The following is a 19,612-nucleotide window of genomic DNA, read 5'->3' on the forward strand; positions in this document are numbered from 1 at the left end:
CTCAGCATGTGGTTCCACTGACCTTCAGCTCTGGGTTGTTGTGAAACCACAGCATTGCTCTGGTGCTGTGAGAGCAAACAGAGGAGATGTAGGACCTTCTAAAGCCTGGCGGTGGAACGGCCCTAATAACCATCAGACCCTCAGAACAAAAACAGATTAAGTTCAAAAGCAGAGATATTTATGGCCACGGTGGGTGTAAGGTCCAAAGTTCAGCGTTTCCTGCATGTTGCTGGTTTGAATGATGATGTTTGTGGTGCTGAACAGAAGATGTGCGAACAAATCTGAAAAAATGCAGGATGGTGCTCTAAATCAGAGTGGATTTGAGTTAAAGACTGACAGAAGGAGCTTAAAGGTACATAGCAACATTATATGCTTTAAAAAAGACTAAAAACCATTGATCATGATAAAATAAGGTTATATACACTAAGCCTCCATCCTGATAATGTTTGATGGTCCTTTTTGTGGATAAATAGCCCCAGCACCAGGCACTATTAGTAGATATAAACAGATGTGGTGCTATCTAGTGGCAGTATCGCAGAACTACCATAAAGCCAGTTTGATTAATTAATAAATCAGTATTAAATAATGCCAGACTGAGCCTGATCCTCTGTAATGCCTCGCAGTAAAGCAGCAGCTCAGTGTGATGAAGACCAACTGTTATTAATTAAATAAACCAGCAACTTTAAGAGCCTCATATCAGAACATTTACTCACGTCAGTCAGCTCTGCGTCACATCTGAGCCTCGGCAGGTTTAGCTTCAGTGAACACCAACGTTCAGACTGGATTCCCAGAGACGTTCCAGACTTTTCCCTCTTAATAGATTTTTATTTGTGTTTTTTTTCACTGGATCTTTGACCTTTCTTCATTGTTTCGCTGGGAGATGCTAATAGCCGTTAGCCACTTCCTTGTTTTATCCCCTGCTGCACATGCTCAGTACGTACTTCTGTAAATATCGTGAATAAACACAAAAGGCTTTATTTACTAACAAATTGAGCAAAATCAAAGCATAAAAAAACAAAATAACAACTAATACGCCAGCAGGACGTGATAATCTTTCATTAAAACTAGTGTCAGCTACTGATGTATAAATTAAAAATTAAAATAACATGGCTGTGCACCTTCTGGCTCCAGCCTGCTCCACATACCTAGAACCAGAACTAAACATGGAGAAGCAGCATTTAGTTCCTATGCTCCGTTTATCTGGAACAAACTTCCAGAAAACTGTAAAAGTGCGGAAAGCCTGAGTTCTTTTAAATCAAGATTAAAAACACATCTGTTTAAAATTGCCTTTGACTGTTCTAGTTATACAGTTTTACTGTTTTTAATGTTCTTTTTTGTTACTACATTCTATCCCTACTTGCTTTTATTCTATTTTCTATCTACATTTTATTATTTTGGTATATCTTAATCATGCACTTTGTATTGTCTTGTACTGAATTGTGCTATATAAATAAATTTGCCTTGCCTTGCCTTTAAAGCAGCAGAACTCTGGGTGTTCTGGTTGGAGGAAGTCTGGGTTCACCGCAGCGCTGTGATTGGCTCCCGTTCAGGAAGCTGAAAAAAGAATCAGCCTGGTGTGATGGATCCTTTCCTCACATTTACATAGAAGTTGACTGCAGCTCATAAAGTTTCCCTTCAGACGCCTTCAGGCTTCGTGTTCTGACCCGGTCCGCTGTGACGCTCCTCCTCTTCCTCGTCTTCCTCCTCTTAGTTTAGCAGCATATCTGAGATGCCACACAGTCAGCTGCTGTTAATCACTCTGTTAAACAGGCCACTCTCTCTGTGGGACGATGAGAAGCAGACCCCGATGTTTGCTTTGGCCCCCGGCCCTCTGAGAGGGGGGGGGGGGGGTGTAGGGGTCACCAGTTTCTGAGGTGACTTTGATTATTTAGAGGTTCTAAGAAAAAGAGAGAAGATCAAACGGGCTGCATCCATCCCTCCCTTCCTCCCTCCCTACCTTCCATCCAGCCTACCTTCCTTCCTTCCTTCCTTCCTTCCTTCCTTCCTTCCTTCCTTCCTTCCTTCCTTCCTTCCTTCCTTCCTCCCTCCCTCCCCCCTACCTTCCTTCCTTCCCTCCTTCCTTCCCTCCTTCCTTCCTTCCTCCCTTCCATCCCCCCTCCCTCCCTCCCCCCTACCTTCCTTCCTTCCCTCCTTCCTTGCTTCCTTCCTTCCTTCCTTGCTTGCTTCCTTCCTTCCTTCCTTCCTTCCTCCCTCCGTCCCTCTCTCTCTTCCTTTTTTTCCTCCTTCCTCCCATCCTCCCTTCCTTCCTTCCTTCCTTCCTTCTTTCCTTCCTCCCTCCGTCCCTCTCTCCCTTCCTTCCTTCCTACCTTCCTTCCTTCCTCCCTCCTTCCCTCCCTCCTGCTCTCTGAGCCTCTGCTGTTGTTAAGTTTTTATATTAAATAACTAGAAAAGTGTCAGACATTGTTTGCAGCTTATTTTTAAGTCCTGTGGTTCTCCGGTTCTCCGGTTCTCCGGTTCTCCGGTTCCCAGCGGGTGACGCCGGTTCTGGATCACAGGACCAGGGACTCAGTTTGGGTCGCAGCAGAAAACAGTCCTCAGCACTTTGGACTAAACAGCTGCTCCCTAAACGCCTGGTTCTGGTTCTGGTTCTGGTCGGTTCTGCCCGAGCAGAACCTGTGAGGTGGGGGTTCTGGTCGTTCCATCAGAGGGAAGTGATGCTGATCCGGTGGAACCGTGTCCAACATGCAGGAGGACGTTCCCGCTAATGGAGCTGCTAAACAGGCTTTACACTTTATTCCTTCTAGTTTCTGCCTGTTTGTAATAAACAGCCTTTCTGTTTGTTCTGCTATGTCTCCACCAGCCTTCCTCCTCCTCCTCCTCCTCCTCCTCCTCTTCCTCCTCCCCCTCCTCCTCCTCCTCCTCTGTGGTTGCAACATTAAAAAGAAAACCCCAGAGCTCCCCCCCACCCCCCCCCCCCCCCCACTAATGATGTCCGCCGTCCACAGAACGAGGCCTGACGCCAGAGAAAGGAGCTGGAGGTGGTGAAGAGGAGGAAGAGGAGTGAGTGTGACAATGCGGGGGTGATTAGCTGAGAATGCAGTGGCAGTCTTCTGGTGGACCCTCATATGGGGGGGGGGGGGGTGTCTAACCTCTGGTCCCCTCTCCACTCATCGTTCCGTCCTGACCTCCTGAGAGCTTAGATGTGATCCAGGGTCACGTTTTTGGTCTGAAATCAGATTTATTGATCCTGTTTGATAACAGCTTCAGTTCATTTGACCCAATAATAATGATTCAGATTCAGGTTAAGAGATCCGATTCATTTCTAGCCCTGAGCACCAGGCCAGGGGGGACAATTCCCTGGGTGATGTTTACTTTACTAGGACAGAACAATTAATCACATCTGCAGTATAATTGCATTTTAAAAACTCTCAGAGGTCTGCAATTATTGTTTATGTAACAATTAATGGATCAGACGTCCTTTAGGTGTTGGTAATTATGTTTAAAGTGAGTTTGCTCCACATGGACGGGCAGCAGGGAGATAATCTAATTTTATTTGTTTTAGAGTTTATATAATCAGACTTATTAACAGAAACTTTCAGGAATCTCACCACAGCATTAAGTAACGGTCAGACGGTTTAATACTTAACAATTGTTCTTTATGTTCAATAAGGATTTATGTCCAACTCAGTTAAAAGCTGTTCTATTAATATTATTCTGATAAATAAAAACTGTTACATTTCTTGTTTTAAATTGTCCTTGTTTACAGACGTCTTTATCTAGAGGACATTTTTGTTGCTTGTGGTTAATGTAGAGAAAAGTCTGAATTAAATCACAGTTATGGGGAACAGAGACTGAAAGATAAACTGAGTGAGATTAAATATTTCCTGCGTTATTTCAGGTTTTTGGGATCGTGTTCTTCTGCAGCTCTTCTCATTTGTTTCCTTCAGCATTTATGTTGGTTCCTCTACAATCCATTTATCAGATCCGTCTTTATGGCGATTATGCTGTCCATTGCTCTGCAGACGATATCCACACATTTAACATTTGGCAGCAATGGTCCATTTGAGCCAGAGTCCAAATGTTTACGGGAAATTAAAACCTGGATGATTTCCAGCTTTCATAATTCTACAACATCAGGCCCTCTGACACTTTTAGTTGCCTGGCTTGGTTTTCAGGAGTCTAATTAATGTTTTAGTTAAGTAGACTATTTCTCAAACTGGTTACACTGAGTACTATATAATACAAAACTGTATCATTATAGTCTTTAGTTTGGCACATTTTAAACATTAATCCATTTCACTCTTAACAAAATATAATGAAAAGAAAAAAATCAGCTTGTAAACATGTGGAAAATGAAGTGTTTCCTATTTTACTTTGGCTAACTTTAGTAACTAACTTTTTAACTTTTATAACTAACTTTTGTTTAGTTATCTTACTGTATATTTGCTGAGAAGGATCTTTCTCTACCTTGGCTAACGTTAGCATTTAGCATTTCTGGTTATTCCACCTTAATGAGCTAATTTTAGCTTATTACAGCTTAAACTGATTTTGTTTCGCTTGCATTCACCTGGCTTATTACAGTTTATCTTACCTTCACTTGACTTATAGAGCTTAGTACACTTTAACTTGCTTTACTATAACTTTATTAAATTTAGTTTATGGTAGATTGCATACTTATTACAGTTTATCTTACCTTTGCTTAGCTTGCGTTAGCCTAGCCTAATAAAGTTTACTTTACAGTAGTGTAGCATTCTTTAGCTTAGTATAATATGTTTTTGTACGTTATACGATTATATTATATTTTCTATTTTACCTAAAAGTGACCAGACTTCTCAAAGGTGACATTTCCATTTTGACAGAAATAAAATTTTGTCCATATGGCTGTTGTTGACGGCGTGCTCGGCTCTTCTTCTACTCTGTCTGTACCGCTAGCCGCCGCCGCGGGACCCGGAACCGTAATAGCTCCTGTCGTTAGCAACAATATTTTCTCATCTATAAAACCTAAAATCGGGGACATTTCCAGGGTCAGCTTTAGTCGGGGACAGGTCGTCCAAAACCAGGACTGTTCCTGGAAATTAGTTCGGCTTAGTTTAGCCGATCTAAAGTCAACGAATGTCTGTCTGTTAGCATGAATGTATCAGTGAACAAGTGAAGATCTTGGAAAACATGTTGCATTAAGAGATACTTTGGACACTCTGGAGTGTGTTCCTGAATAAAGGTTAGAAACTCTTCTTGCCTGCAGGTTAAAACTCTTTCCAGGTCTTTGTTGTCTTTAAATCCAGTTTAGTTTGTCTTTGAGACTGAAGCTAACAGCCGATCTGACAGGAGGCTCCCTGGATGAATACTGTGGTGCTGGTGGAAGATGGAAAATGCTTAAAACTGACAGAAAAAATGTTGCAGTGGTTTAAGTAAACTGTCTTTTAATGATTAGTTCATTGCCTTACTTTAACGGTCTAACGTGGTCATGATAGAGATGGATGTACGGTTAGTTAAAGGGTGCATGAGTTAGCTCCTCACAGTAAAATAAACCACAGAGTCTTAAAAAAAACTGCTTTCTGCCCAAATCACCCAGCTTCGCTATAGTGTGAGTGATCCATGGTTAGCTGTGTGGATGAAGAAGCGTAGGATTAAAATGTAATTCCTCAGGGAGTCTGAGAGGTTTTCTGCTTAAAATCACTGTGTTCAAAGTGGCTGAACAATAAGTTTGATCATAACTCAGTTTTCTTCCCCCTGACTGGTTGCCATCCATAACCTCTCCTCCAAAATTACCACATTATGAAGTATATGGCTGCACATAAATTATGAGAACACTTAATATACTGTGGAGTTCATGCAGGCTGACGGTGCCAAGCTTATGTTACTGCTTTTTCCTCGCTGACCTCCTTTAAAGAACGCGTGTCGTCCAAGCGTTTCAGCTTCTGCAGCCAATGAAGGAGTCCTCGTATTAAACCTCCAGAAGAATAACTGGATGTCGACATGAGAAATAAGCAGTTTAACCAGGAATGTTTTGACTTCCCGTTCAGCTGAATTTCTCCAGTTCTGCTGAAGGCTTCTTTGCAGGGGTGACGACTCATAACCTGACAACAGCCAGCTGCATGTATCGCTCCGCCTAGCTCCACTCACATCCATCTGGGACATCGCCATAGGCATTGCCTTTACTGAAGGCTGGACCTTATCAAAACTCCTTGCATATGATTGGATAAGCCACTTGTCTGTCATCTTTATCGACGTGCTATTTCAACCACTCACACCGAAGCTAACCCGTGACGCTGATGAGACCGTCGCCGGAAAAAAAAAACTTTTTTTTTTTTTTTTATGTGTTTGCCGCTCTAGTGCAGGGTTTCCCGCAGCGCTATCTTGGCGAGCCGGTCCGCGGAAAACGTGTCGTCCCCCCCCCCGCTCCGCAGAGAAAAAGTCATCCACCCCCCCCCCCCCCCCCCCGCGCTCCGCGAGTCGGGGGGGGGGGGGGGTGACTCCCCCGACTCGCGGGGGAAATTGCTGCGGGAAACACTGTAGTGGCACACCTTTTATTGACAGTGAGCTGACAGGAAGAGGGGGGGGGACAGGCGGCAAAGCGCCGCGGGTCGGAGTCGATCCCAGGCCGACCGCGTTGAGGACTAAAGGCCTCCTAACATGATTCGCGCTAACCGCTCCGAGGCGCGTCCGCGTCCCGGAAAACAAAACTTGCCAAATCCGGTCGGGGGAAGGGCGAAAACATGGTTTCCACCAACAAAAGCCTTCAGAGGCGTTCTCTGATGTTCTTTTAATGAAACAATATTAGGTAGATTGGACAACACGGAAGAAATAGCAGCATCAATGCTAACGCTTGCTTCCTCGATGCGAGCCGCCATTGTTGTTGGAATCTCACGGTGGCTTCTCCACTACGTCACATCCATGAAACACCCGCCCTGCGTCCTGATTGGCCAGACCAAAAATTTGGTTGGGGAAATCACTTTCAATCAGCCGTGTCCCAGATGTATGTGAGTGGAGCTAGGCGGAGCGAGACATACAGCTGGCTGTTGTCAGGTTAGACGACTCATATTTAGCTCATAAACTCCAAAATCTTTATGACAGGTCACCAAAAAGTCAAACGTTAGCCTTATATATGGACATTTAATCGACAAGAGCAGCAATGAAGGAATGTTTAGAAGGACAAATGGGAATGTTGTGATCCATGAGAACATTCCCTGGATCTGGATGTGCAGGTTGTGACCATGTAGTCTCATCCAGATGGATCCAGGTCCGGTCGGACTGGTTTCTGGTGACGCACACCGACCAGCGGTATTGTTCTGGATCGTCTTCCAGTTTGGAGCCCATCTGGGTGGCGCTCCATCTGTTCCTGATCTCCGGATCTAATCTCCGTCGGATGTGATGCCAGAAGATGTTCACAGGGCAAGTTGATCTGTTTTTACAAGAAAAGCACATAATGACAGCATTTTATAGATCCATGGTGGACATGTCAAAGAGCCTTTACCTGCATGTGTCAGTGGCTGATGTTATGGTCACCGTGCCGTTTATGGGCTGTACAGCACTGAGCTTCACTGCGTGACCACAACAGGACACGGCTGCAGTGATCCAGACCGGAGGTGAAGACCTTTTGCAGATCAGAGGTTCTGCCACATGGTGATGGAGGGATGAGAACCTTTCAGGAGGGAAAGGTTCCCTGTTAGTTCTGTGTGTCCTCGTTTCTGTCTGAGGGAAGGAAGAATACTAAATAGTAACTAAATAACGACGTATAAGAGACTCTTTAACGCAGTGTCTCTTAACTCTGATCCTCACTTTGTTCGGTATGTTTAAGGTGTTTTCCTGCTGCTGCACAAACGCTTTAATGAACGAATGACTAACGAGACGCAGCCATTTGCATCAGGTGTTCTGGAGCAGAGACACATCTGAAACACGAAGGGTTAACCGCTTTAACTCGTACTAACCCAACATTCAGAACAGGCCTGTTGTTCGCAGTCATGTAGACATTCACTGATTTTAAAGATTCAGGGACGCTAACTGCAGGAGACCAGATGCTGTTGGGACTGTTGGAGTCCAGCCAGGATATTTTCTACTTGGGGAGACCTTTTTACGAGTAAGAGCTCAAATCTGCATGTTTGCGATCACTGCAATATCATCAGCATAGAAATTACATTTCAAATCCTTCACCCCTGATTCCTTGGCTCACGTTTCTACATCAGTTAATTAACAGGAATTACCTCATGTCATTCTAAGAATTTCATTTTCATCCCTCTTCATATCTCTTAAATGTTCTTCTTACAGCGGCCCTGAAATGCATTTAGTGGAAGCAGCCAGAGCCACCTTCCTACAACTCATGGGTCCAAATATTAAGGGAATTATACCAAATGGACAAGATAATATACTTGTTAAGATTTCAAAAAGCCACTTTCAGCCAACGCTGGGGTCCAGTGGAAGGTTTTCTCAGGTAAACAAGTCTTACAAGTTAGTTTGGCGGATTATGGTACATAGAGCTGCCATCCACGGTGTGTGAGAGGTTTCTATGGTGAAGCTATAATTATGATGCTGAAATTGTAAAATGTCCTGCTGGGACGTTTAATCTATGGGAACATTTCACACTTTAAAAACTGTTAATTATTGTTGTTGTATGCTGTGTATTTGCTCTGTTTTAAAATCAATAAAATTTAAGTTCTAAAAGAAAGAAAAGAAATTAAATTTGAGACCATGAGATAGTTTGAGGAAGCAGGATTTTGTAAACGGTAAAGAGCAAAGAGCGAACAAACAGCCTGGAGGTGCTCCTGGATGACCGTGGCTGCAGTGGGACTGCAGAGTTTGAAGTTTTCCTCATTAGTGTCACACATTTTTGTGTTTTACTCAGCCTACGCCACAGTAACAGTTTTACTAATAAAAATACATGGAAGCAGAAATATGACGCACTATTTTTAAAATCCAAGTGGTCAAATTCCAGAAAGGCTGATAAATCAGAACCAGAATCAAGTTTATTGCCAAGTAGGTTTGAACTTACAAGGAATTTGACTTGGTGTTGATGGTGCAGACAAAATATATATATATGCAGAATCTACAGGTCTAAAGGTCATAATTGTCCTATTTAAGATCAGATGAACCGTTGGACGTCATGTAGAAAGCCAGGCCAGCTGCTCTGGAGGGTTTAAACAGCGATGCCCGGCTGTTTCCCATCGCACCGTCTCTGGGATTAATGCAGGGAATTTCAGCTGCAGTGGCGGCTCTTACACACATCTGCCTTTCATAAAGAGAGTGTAACAGATACACGGAGGCCGCAGAAGGAGCAGGAGAGCTGGAGCGCAGCGATAGAGGAGGGGATGGTGTTTGGACTTGGCAGCATGGAGGGATGACGATGAGGATGGACTGTGGGAACAGATTCATGGCTGAAGGTCTGCCAGCTGTTCTGAGGTCAGTTTAGTGTCGCGTTGACTCTCTGATGGAAACACGGTGACCCTGTCTGTCGCCTCTCCCCCTCACTGAAATGCACAACAATGAATACAAGCGACTGTTTGATGTTTTCTGAGGCTCCAAATAAAGCAAGCTGACCTCAGACACAAGCTTTACTCCACGGCCGGAGATGTTTCCCTCTCTGGGGCCTGAAAGCTGCACAGCCTCACGTTAAAGCAGAACTGGGTGTCAAACCTGAATATACGGGTCCAGAAAAAGAACGGGTCCAACTCAAGGGCCACAGCTGCACAATAATCATGTCATAAAGTAGAATTTTACCCTGGGGTCATTTCATGAAACCTGTTGATCAGTGATTGAGAGAAGGTGGAGACTCCAGCCTGGCCTCAGGGTTCCTGTGTCGGCTCTTATGAGCTCCTGGACCAACCGCTGCACCTCTCTGTCTGCCTGTCCTCAGTGATCTGCTGGAGGATTTGGAGCGGAGTCCTGACGCCGCCGCCATCGCTGACTGCTTCTTAGAGCGGGTGAGTACAGTCCGGTCCGGCTCCTTCGCATTAAAGCGGAACTGAACTTCCTGTCTGCAGCAGAGCCGAGGACATTAGATTAGAGTTAGGAGACTCTCAGGGTTATTTTAAGGCTCAGAGCACGAGTCCACAGTGGGAATTTCCACTGGGAGACCTCCTGACGGCATGAAGGGGGATAAAATGTGAATTTCTTCATGAAGCAGAAATCAGATCAGACCAAAAACTGCCACAATGTTTAAAGCGGTTAGCTGAAGGTGACATCATCCCAGCCAGACGCTGATGGAGGGAATTTTTCTTTACTGAGTCAAAGAAACAAAAGGATTTCTCTCTCTAGTTGGGATGCATCTGATCATTTATGCCTGATTATTTTTTTTTATAATGAGGCATAAATCATATATTTTATTACATAATTTGCCTTTGTGGCCCCAGATTATGTTTGTTGGAAATATGAGTCATAATGCTCTGTATGCTTTGCATTTATTATGAATAAGGAAATATATGAATTATTTAAACGTGACCATTAAAATGAAAATTGTCATGAAATAATTGAAATTAAAGGTTTTCTAAGTTTCCTGAAAGCAGAAGGGGCCGAGCGCCGAGCCCTGAGGTTCTCCTCTGGTCGCCTGATTTCTGGAATATTAATATTAATAGACTGGATTTAACTGAATAAACTGAAAGTTTCTCCTCATCAGCTTCAGTTCCTCTTCCCTCATTTTCAGAGTGAAGCCTTTGACATCTACACGCTTTACTGCATGAACTATCCAAAGTAAGTACCTGCCTTTTTATTTTCACAGTTTTTTATATTTCTGCTGTTAGAAATGCTGTTGGTATTATCTTTCTAATTAACTTTTACTTTGTGATGATTTGCAGTGACGTATTGTTTGTTGATTTATTATAAAACTTTCACACTCATACATTATAAAACATTTTGACGTCATTTGTTTGAAAAGGAGGTGGGCAGAAGTAAATAATTTGATGACCTACCTCTTCTCTTTCATATAGATCTCACTTTACACATTATTCTTTAGAAAATAACAAAGACAAACAAAGACAAACAAGACTCACTGTTTCTGTTACAAAAAGAGACCAAAGATATCCAAAAACAATTTACATCAAGCAAAGAATCCATAAATTATGTTTACCCAAATAATACAACTTAATTAAATCATAAAATCAAAACAAAATAAATGTACATACATCCTATTTTAACATTTTAACATCTCAATCTAAATTGCTCCTCTCCATCCTTTGAATCTTTTTATATTTTCTTCTAAACTGGCTCATGTTTGTATTTTCTTTTAGTTCTTCTGTTAATAATTTAACCCTCCGTCTCTTTCTGCAAACAGTTTCTTTAAGTTATTAAGTTATTATTATGGTTTCTGGCTTTAAATATTAATGGTGCTGTTTTTAAATGTAACCAGTTCATGAAATTTTAAAGCTCCAGTTTTCATAAAAAGTTCATTTGTGCGGTCTTTGCCACCTGCTAGATTAATTAATCTGATTCTTTGTATTTCTGTATTTATTTAGTGGTTTCTGTATCTCAGTCTCTCGGTTCATTTAACGGCGCTTTGCTTCCGTTCTCCAGTCGCTGAACTCTGCAGAAACATCTGGCTGCGTCTCTCGGGGTTCTCTGATGCTCCTCTGTAGGGCAGACGCTGACTAACGCTGACGCTCTGACGGCTTCAGATCAGACGTGTTTTATCTGACGGCTTCAGATCAGACGTGTTTTATGGAGGAAGAGACGAGTTTGAGTCTGGAGCTGAACCTCGTCCAGCAGGCTGATGCTGAATCGCTCTTAGCAGCAGCAGCAGGAATGCTTTTTAAAAACACAGACATGTCAGCAGGGTTCTTGGATTCCTTTGACGTTCTGCACATCCTCTCCTGTGTGTTCGACACTTCTGCTTTCATTTGTTTGTATGTGTAGATTTGTGGAGTTGCCAGCGACATCTGGTGTGAATTTCATGTCTTAAAAGGTATCATAAATATATTTAGCGGGGGAAATGGGGTTCATTACTTGCTTTACCTGCTGAATGATCCCTGCAGAGTCCTGGGTCCTGACTCGCCTCGGACATCTGTGGCCTGGAGGGATGCTAATCAAACATCCAGCCTCTGATTCCCCGCCATGTTAACCTCTACATCTCTGCTGGTTTTGATGGAGCGTTAGAGCGGAGGGAGGTGAAGCGGGGTCCCTCCAACAGCCAGCCCTGTCTGCAGGGCTCGCTCTGCACATGCACGCTCTGATCTCTGCACCACTGAGGGCCGACGCTCGCACACACATCGCTGGCCGGCGGAGCGGCCGGGCCAAACATCTGCTTGTCAGATTGACAGAGAGAGAAGATCCTCCTGCAGGGAATAAAACTCAATGCTGACCCAGGAGGACTGGGGTCTGCTCTGCTGGGTGTTTGTGGTAGAACCTGCAGCCCAGTCGGGCTCGTTGCTGCAGACGGCGGTAAACACAGGTAGGGTTGATGTTTGGAAGGTAATTCAGTTCAGACCTCTCCGCTCTCAGGCGCTGATGGTATTACCAGAGGACTTCTCTCTCCTGCTGTCTTTTCCGTCTCTGGATCAGAGCTGGATCTGCCGGGTTGAAGGATTGTGATTGTGGCTCCGCTGGGATCAGATGTTGGGTTGCTGTGCTGCGTAGAAACGTGCCAAACAACAGAAGAACTCCAGGAATGCAGCTGGTCTCCCGTCTGAGAGCCTGGCTGCAGCAGACAGCGTCCTGGGACTGGATGGGAGCAGGGCTGCTATTAAACATGGATGTGACCTGGCCGATCCGAGGGGAGAGCAGGCAGATGCTGAAGTCGTTTATCCTGCTAACTCCACTTGGATGGAGAGGCAGGTTGTAGTTCTGTAAATTGATGAGCCGTAGCGTTGGGAACGAGGAGGCCGCTTCCCCAAAGCCAAGTTTTAGCAGAGCGGGGAAGTCTTCCAACGCTCGTCCTGCAGGAACAGAGCAGGTTACTGGGTTTGAGTCGGATCTTACGCCATCGGAGATCCTGGTGGAACCCATTTACAGCATTCTCTCACTCACAAAGCAGTTATTTACCCTCTGGCTGTGCTCCAAAGATATCAGGATCACCTCCCTATAAATCTGTTGCTCTCATGTGACTCCCTACGCTGCTGGAACATGAAGAACCCGCTGCTCGTTCTCCACAGGAACACCCAGGAGCATTCCCAGAACCAAGCAGTCTCTGCTGAGGTACTGAGGTAATGTTGGGAAATTAAAGGCTAAATATCCTGTTAGTAATGAGAAATATTTGCAGATAAATCAGAGTAAATAACAGATTCTCTGGGTTGCTTTGAGGTCTACAGATCAGATCTCTGAAGGGCTTTGACTGGACCATCACCACAGCTTGGTTCCTTCTAGTTTGTAGATCTAGGGTTAGGGTTGATCCTGTGGAGGAATGATTTTGGAGCAAAGCAAACACAGCAGGGCTGCACAGCCTCGTGCTTCACCGTCACACTGAGCCGTTTGTGCTGATCTGATCTCTCCATCATGGTCCAACGTCTCCACTCTGGTCTCCTCTGACCCACAGGTCCTCTCTTTCATCCAGATGCAGCTTTGCTGACCTCAGTCCTGCTGCCATCTTGTTTCTAGAGAGAAAATTACAGAGTTCAGATAAGAAATACATTTTTTTTGTCCCAAAATGGGGAAATGAAGGTGTGCAAGTGGCAAAAACTCACAGTCACACACTAGATTAGTGATATGGACAGCAAGCTCATTTAAAGTTCTAAAGCAAAAGAGAATGAACTGATCAGAAAGACAAAAAGGTAGATATTGTGCAATTATTGATCATTATTCAGATGAAAATACAATATTAAAGTTAAACAGAGGAACGACAGCAGCTGATTTACGTTTCTAAAACTCTGCAACATGCATGGCTGTACAGCAACGCCTCAGAGGAGCTAAAGCGTGAGCAGATGGACGTCAGCGTCTGAGAGGCAGCGTAAATGATTGCTGATCGGATCAGAACCGGTGAAACCATCAGTGTGAGGTAAACACGGATTGAGCTGCAGAGATTCTGACGCCTAGCAGCAGCTGGGAGGAAGGACCTGCGGAGGCGCTGCTCAGAGCGTCTGGGACGCTGAAGGAGCCGTTCTCCAGGAAACACATCAGAACCAGGAGAGAGTCCACCAGCAGGGGAAGAAATCTGCATAACATCAGAACAAAACCCGGATACAACCAAAAACAGAGAAACAGGAGTGAAATAAGGCCAGAATAAACCTGGAATAAACTCACAGTAAGCCAGGGTTAAATTGGGACAGACTAAAACTTTGGTAAAGTCAGATGAAAACCAGAAGCAGGATGAGACGTCTGTCCTCCTGGTTCCTCCTGCTGTGTAATATCTGATGGATTTAACCGTGGCAGCCGGGGAACTTCAGACGGCAGCGTTCGTTTCTCCGTCTGAGACGCCGTGAGATTCATCAGTCAGAGATCCACCGTCCTGATCTGATAAATGAGAGCCTTGTTCACATTCAGCTCAGAGCAGCTATTCAGAACATCTCTGCTGAACGTTTTTCATGCCGGCCATATGCGCCGCATTCCTCCTGCAGAGGTGAGTGTTTATGTGCGGCTCCACTTTGTGTCGGATGACAGATTGCAGCTCCTGCTCTGGGAGTCTGTGGACCATTTTCTGCTGGTTCTGGTCCAAGCTTCAGGCTGAGTGGGAACGTTTGTCCTGCTTTCTGCTCGCTCCCAACCGCTGCAGCCGCTTCACCTGCAAGCTGAGGCGAGGAAGACTTGGACAGAATGTGAGGAAGAGTTCATCCTCTGTGGACACAGAGAGCTGGGATGAGCTGAAGCTTTGGTGAGGAGTAGATCATTTCAGCTGTAACCGTTCCCAGACACACGAAGCTTCCCGTAAACCGGGCCGGTTCTCATTCCCTGGACCTAATCATGGAGAGCGGCCGGGTCTAATGGCTCCACACCAGTGGATCTCCAACATCTTAACAAATAAACATGCAAATAAGCCACATCCTGCATTTAAGGTTGTTTTTCTCTGCTTCTGTTAAACCTTCTCCTGACCTTCACAGTTAATGTGCAAAGAAAGTTCATTTAGAAACGCTGGTGATTCTGTCGCCCCCTACTGACCTGATGTGGTATTTCTGGAGATAACACCAGGAGCTGGTTGATGGAACAACCAGGAAGTAACCAACTAAACTAAACTAAACGTCATTAAAACGCACCGAAAGCTTCTGGATCCCAGGAGGAAAAGGATTTAAAGCCTGAGTCTGAATTTAAATCACTAACTTTGAAAGCGATCCTTTTTGGACATGTTCGTTAAAACCTGCAGCCGCTCTGTTTTGGGAGCGGTTCTTCTTCTGTGGTAGTGCCGTCTCTGCCAAGAAAAAGATATTTCCTGATCAAATGCAGTTTAAGTGAAGATGATGTTTTGAAGTTGTCTCAAAGATTGACATAGTTAACATTTTTATGTTATAATTAATTCATTTCAGCGTAATAAGAAATGTGTCTTATGTTAGACTACGCCACCTGCTGGCAGCATGTTCTCTGTGACGTAGGGCTGGACCATATAGATAAAAGCATATCGATAAGATAGAAATCATATTGATGTCAATAAGTATCAACAAATTAAGATTATATATTTTAAGTGCAGCTCTGGACATTTTCTGCTGTTGCTTAGCAACCTATTTTTAGACACAGACACAAACACTGAATTCAAACTAAACTCTTTATTCAACCAACTTTTTACCAAAACTTCAATTTTAACAAGAAAAAAGAACGCGTGCTCTCTGATCTCTTTGAAGGGGGCGGAGCCCTCCCAGTCCCTTTCAACCATATCGCCTCCTGTATGGCACAGTCACAGGCTGCCAGGCATCTGTCGAGTGGTTTGTACGTCAGCTTTACAAGAAATATTTTTACAAACCTGTAATTAACTGATTAAAGAATAGAAACCTTGATTGTCACTAAATGTGCAGTGAGATTAAAAGCAGCTTTTTGCAGTGCATGGATCCCCGTGTTCTGATACGTAAAGCCAGAACTGAAAGAGGGTGGACTTCCTTTTGACTGTGGCTGTGGAGAGCAGATGTTAGCGCCACCAGAAGCTCCCAGCAGGTCCCAGCAGACTGATGTTCTGCATGTTCTGGGTTCCTGTTCTGGTTCTTGCTTGTGCTGCTGCAGGAGCTCATCTGAATCATGCAGGGAAGCGGCCCTTATGGACCCGGTAAATGGCTGCAGGAGAGCCGCTCAGGGCCCCGTACTGCAGAAGCATCATGGCTGCTATCCCACTGAAGGTGTGATGTTGGTGGAATAAAAGTAAAGTTTTGCCACAGAGAGGCAGAATTTTTATGACTTTTTCTTTTTACGGTTTTAGCAACTTTTCTAACACAGGGATGGATTTTCTTTTATCGTCTTTGATGAAGCTGTGGATGAGCTCAGCGTTCGTTTCTGTAGAAAAGCTTCAGACTCTCTGCTGACGTCTGCAGAAGATATTAGCCTAGAACGCTTCCTCTGATTAGCGTCCATCTGGAGGAATCCCCATCGGCACCCTGACCTCCTTCCTCTCATCCTTTCCTCCTTCTCTCCTGCCTCTCCGCTGGGCTCTGAGATTCCCCGGCTTCCCGCCGTGGTGGAGACTTTTTCAGGAGGCCTGACCGCTGAACTTCCTTCCTTCCTGTTTTCTCTGTTCCTGCTGTGACGGATGCTGCAGAAAAAAGGACCCGGAACGATTCCGTCATCGTCGGGACTTGATCCAGATCTGCTCGGTGTTCCTCCATCTTCCATAATCTGGTTCTAAATGTTTGTCAAGCAGCTGTGGACCGCCTCCGTCTGTCCTTCTTCTTCCTCCTCCGTGTCCTCTTCTTCTTCCCTTCGCTCATGTCCTGCTGCTGCGCTCCTTTCTAGGCTTCATTCCTCCGGCCTTCCTGCTCCATCTGTAAAGCAGAACCCTCTCCTCTCCAGTCTTTGTGTGCAAAGCGACGTCTCTGCTGGAGGAACCTCCTAACGCGTCTCCCTGTCCCCCTGCAGCTCAGTGGCCGTGCTGAGGGAGTGCATGAAGAACGGAAGCCTGGTCCGTTTCTTCCAGGAGAGACAGACCACCCTGAACCACTCGTTACCTCTGGAGACGTACCTGCTCAAACCGGTCCAACGCATCCTCAAATACCACCTGCTGCTCCAGGTGAGAGCCCCTAACCTCATACAGGCTTACCTATCACCTGCCGGCGCAGTGGGTGGTGATGCTGCCTTGAAGCAAGAAGGTCCTGGGTTCAACTCCTGCATGGAGTCTGCATGTTCTCCCTGTGCATGTGTGGGTTCTCTCAGGGTACTCTGGCTTTCAAAAACATGACTGTTTTTCTCCTTGTGAGTGAGTGAGTGTGAATGGTTGTTTGTCTCTGTGACAGACTGACGACCTGTCCAGGTGAATCCCGCCTCTTACCCAGTGAACACTGGAGGTAGACACCAGCGCCTCTCACCGCCCCATGAGGGATAAACCTGTTAGAAGGTGGATATTCAACCTCATGTAGGGTTTTGGATGAAATAACAAACCCAAACCTAGAAGCAGCATAAAATGTTTTAACGGAACCCAGATCAGCACTTTTAGGTTTAGGTGAAATAGAAGCAGGCGTATGAAGATGAGCATTAGAACCTTTTATTAAACCAGCATTAAATAATAAAGGAACGGTTCCACCTTCCATCGGCTTCTGTTAGAAGCTCAGCTCCCTGCGCTGATCCCAGCAGCTGCCTTGCTCAGGCACCGGCAGGCGCTCACACTCGCAGCTCTTGGCGGTGGGCTGTCCTGGCTGGTTCCGGTCCAAGCCCACCTCTGAGAAATGCGGCTCTTTGTTCTCCTCCACGGTGGGCCGTGTGGGCCGGCGAGGCGTTTGGACCATTTCCTGGTTCTGGGAGCTGCAGACAGGTGTGAAGAAACAATTTATTCATTTTAGACACTCGGTTATTGTTAAATTTAACTATTTAATCAAATGTGCAACACGTGAACCTGCTGAGCGCTCCAGAAGGAAAGCAAAGAACGTTTCCTGTTCCCAGAATAAAGTCCAAAATGTGCTGGAATCTGTTCTAGAGACGTTCTGCCGCTGCGTCCTCTGCTGCCTTAACGTTCTCCGTCATGCTGTCGTTCCAGGAACTTTCTAAGCACGTGGATAAGAGCGACCCCGGCTATGAGGTGGTGGAGGACGCCATCATCACCATGACGGCGGTGGCCTGGTACATCAACGACATGAAGAGGAAGCAGGAGCACGCCGTGCGGCTGCAGGTAACCCACGGGACGCACCTTTAACCCTTTCAGCCCCAAACCAACCGCCTCCTCACTCTGCAGCCCAGAGATGAAACCCAAACCTCTGCCGCTCTCCTCTTTGACCCGCCGGCTCTTTCTGGGTTTGGGTTTTAGGTGTTGATGGGCCGGCTGTCCGTCACATCATAGCCTCCTCCACCGGTTTCAGGTTTCAGTGATTTTAGGCTCCAGAGTGAGAGTCTGAGGGCCACGTTCACCAGCTGGGTCCGGATCGGGCCGCAGCTGTCAGAGCACTGGCTCCCAGCGCCGGGAGGGTTCTGGGACCTGCGGTTCTGAGACCTGCGGTTCTGAGACCTGCGGTTCTGGGACCTGCGGTTCTGGGACCTGCGGTTCTGAGACCTGCGGTTCTGAGACCTGCGGTTCTGAGCAGCATCTCTGCTGGAGGTCAGCCCGGCAGCCGGACACACGTTCTCTTACAGGAACATGTCTCTGCAGCCCGCTGGTTTCCTCCTGCGCTCTGCAGGCTGCAGTTCGGCTGCAGAGGTGAAGAAGACCAGAACTGCAGCGTCAGCGCTTTTTACTCCGCTAACACTTCAGAATCAGTTTTTTTCCATAAAACCCAGTAGAGTAATAAAGTTTAACCAACATGATGAGTTATTTATTTGTTGCCTCCTGCTCAGGCAGCTGAGGCGGGTCTGGTTGCCCCTACGGTGTCAGGGCAGATTTTCTCTGCAAGGCATGATGGGAAATTCTCCCTGTTCTGTTACGGCTGCTTTTCAAGACGAACTATCCTGAGAGACTTTTAGAGATGGCCGGTGAGGAATGTTGACATGTCAGCAGGGCAGTGAAAAGTAGCCGGTCAACGGCGGCAAATCGCCGTCTATAGCAGCTCCTGCCGCCGCCTACTTTTCCCCGGTTATACATCCCAAAAATCAGCTTAGCATCTGTCTCCACTGAGAGCAACATTAACGAGTGATTGGGTTCCTTGTTCCAACCGAGATGCTACTTTTCCCATCAAAACACAGACCGGTGTTATGCCGAAAAGTGCAATAAAACCGTGAGAGCCGACGTGAGTTTTGAAACTGCAAAGCTTTTTAAGCGAAGATAAAACGTGAATCTACACAGCACCGCGTTCATAGACCAGTGTGATGCGTTCACGAGCGTCAGAAAGCTATGGTGCATTCAGGAGCATGGGACATTTCAAACTTACAAGGAAAGAGGCATAAAACGGAATAGAACTTAACTCATACAATAATGTATTTATCCAGAAACAGCGTGGGCTTTCTTACAATACTGAATGCTCTATAATTGTATTTCTGATATTTTTTGATTAGGCACATCTGTTAGCTTTTTATTCTGAAAAATCTATAATATTACATATAATATAATATTACAGCAGCAACTTATCAAAGTTTTTCAGGGGATGCATTTTGTGTTCGTCTCTAGAATCCTCGCCGATGATATGATATCATGTGTGATGAGTGCAAGTGAAGTTAAACTGAGATAAGAGATTTCAAAGAGCGATTT

The 19,612-nt window shown here is 45.4% G+C and overlaps 1 protein-coding gene across 5 annotated transcripts in view; it reads left to right on the forward strand.

Moving 5' to 3' along the window:
* Nucleotides 1–19,612, forward strand: part of plekhg2 (pleckstrin homology domain containing, family G (with RhoGef domain) member 2) — an 84,282-nt gene that overhangs the window by 41,166 nt on the left and 23,504 nt on the right. For all 5 annotated transcript variants that reach the window (XM_036131485.1, XM_036131486.1, XM_036131487.1 and 2 more), the window contains exons 5-8: nt 9,809–9,875; nt 10,595–10,641; nt 16,864–17,014; nt 17,975–18,106. In XM_036131485.1, the coding sequence (XP_035987378.1) occupies nt 9,809–9,875; nt 10,595–10,641; nt 16,864–17,014; nt 17,975–18,106 (397 nt within the window). The remainder of the gene's footprint in view (nt 1–9,808; nt 9,876–10,594; nt 10,642–16,863; nt 17,015–17,974; nt 18,107–19,612) is intronic.

The sequence above is a fragment of the Fundulus heteroclitus genome, unplaced genomic scaffold, assembly GCF_011125445.2.
Source record: "Fundulus heteroclitus isolate FHET01 unplaced genomic scaffold, MU-UCD_Fhet_4.1 scaffold_44, whole genome shotgun sequence".
In the NCBI taxonomy this organism is placed as follows: Eukaryota; Metazoa; Chordata; class Actinopteri; order Cyprinodontiformes; family Fundulidae; genus Fundulus; species Fundulus heteroclitus.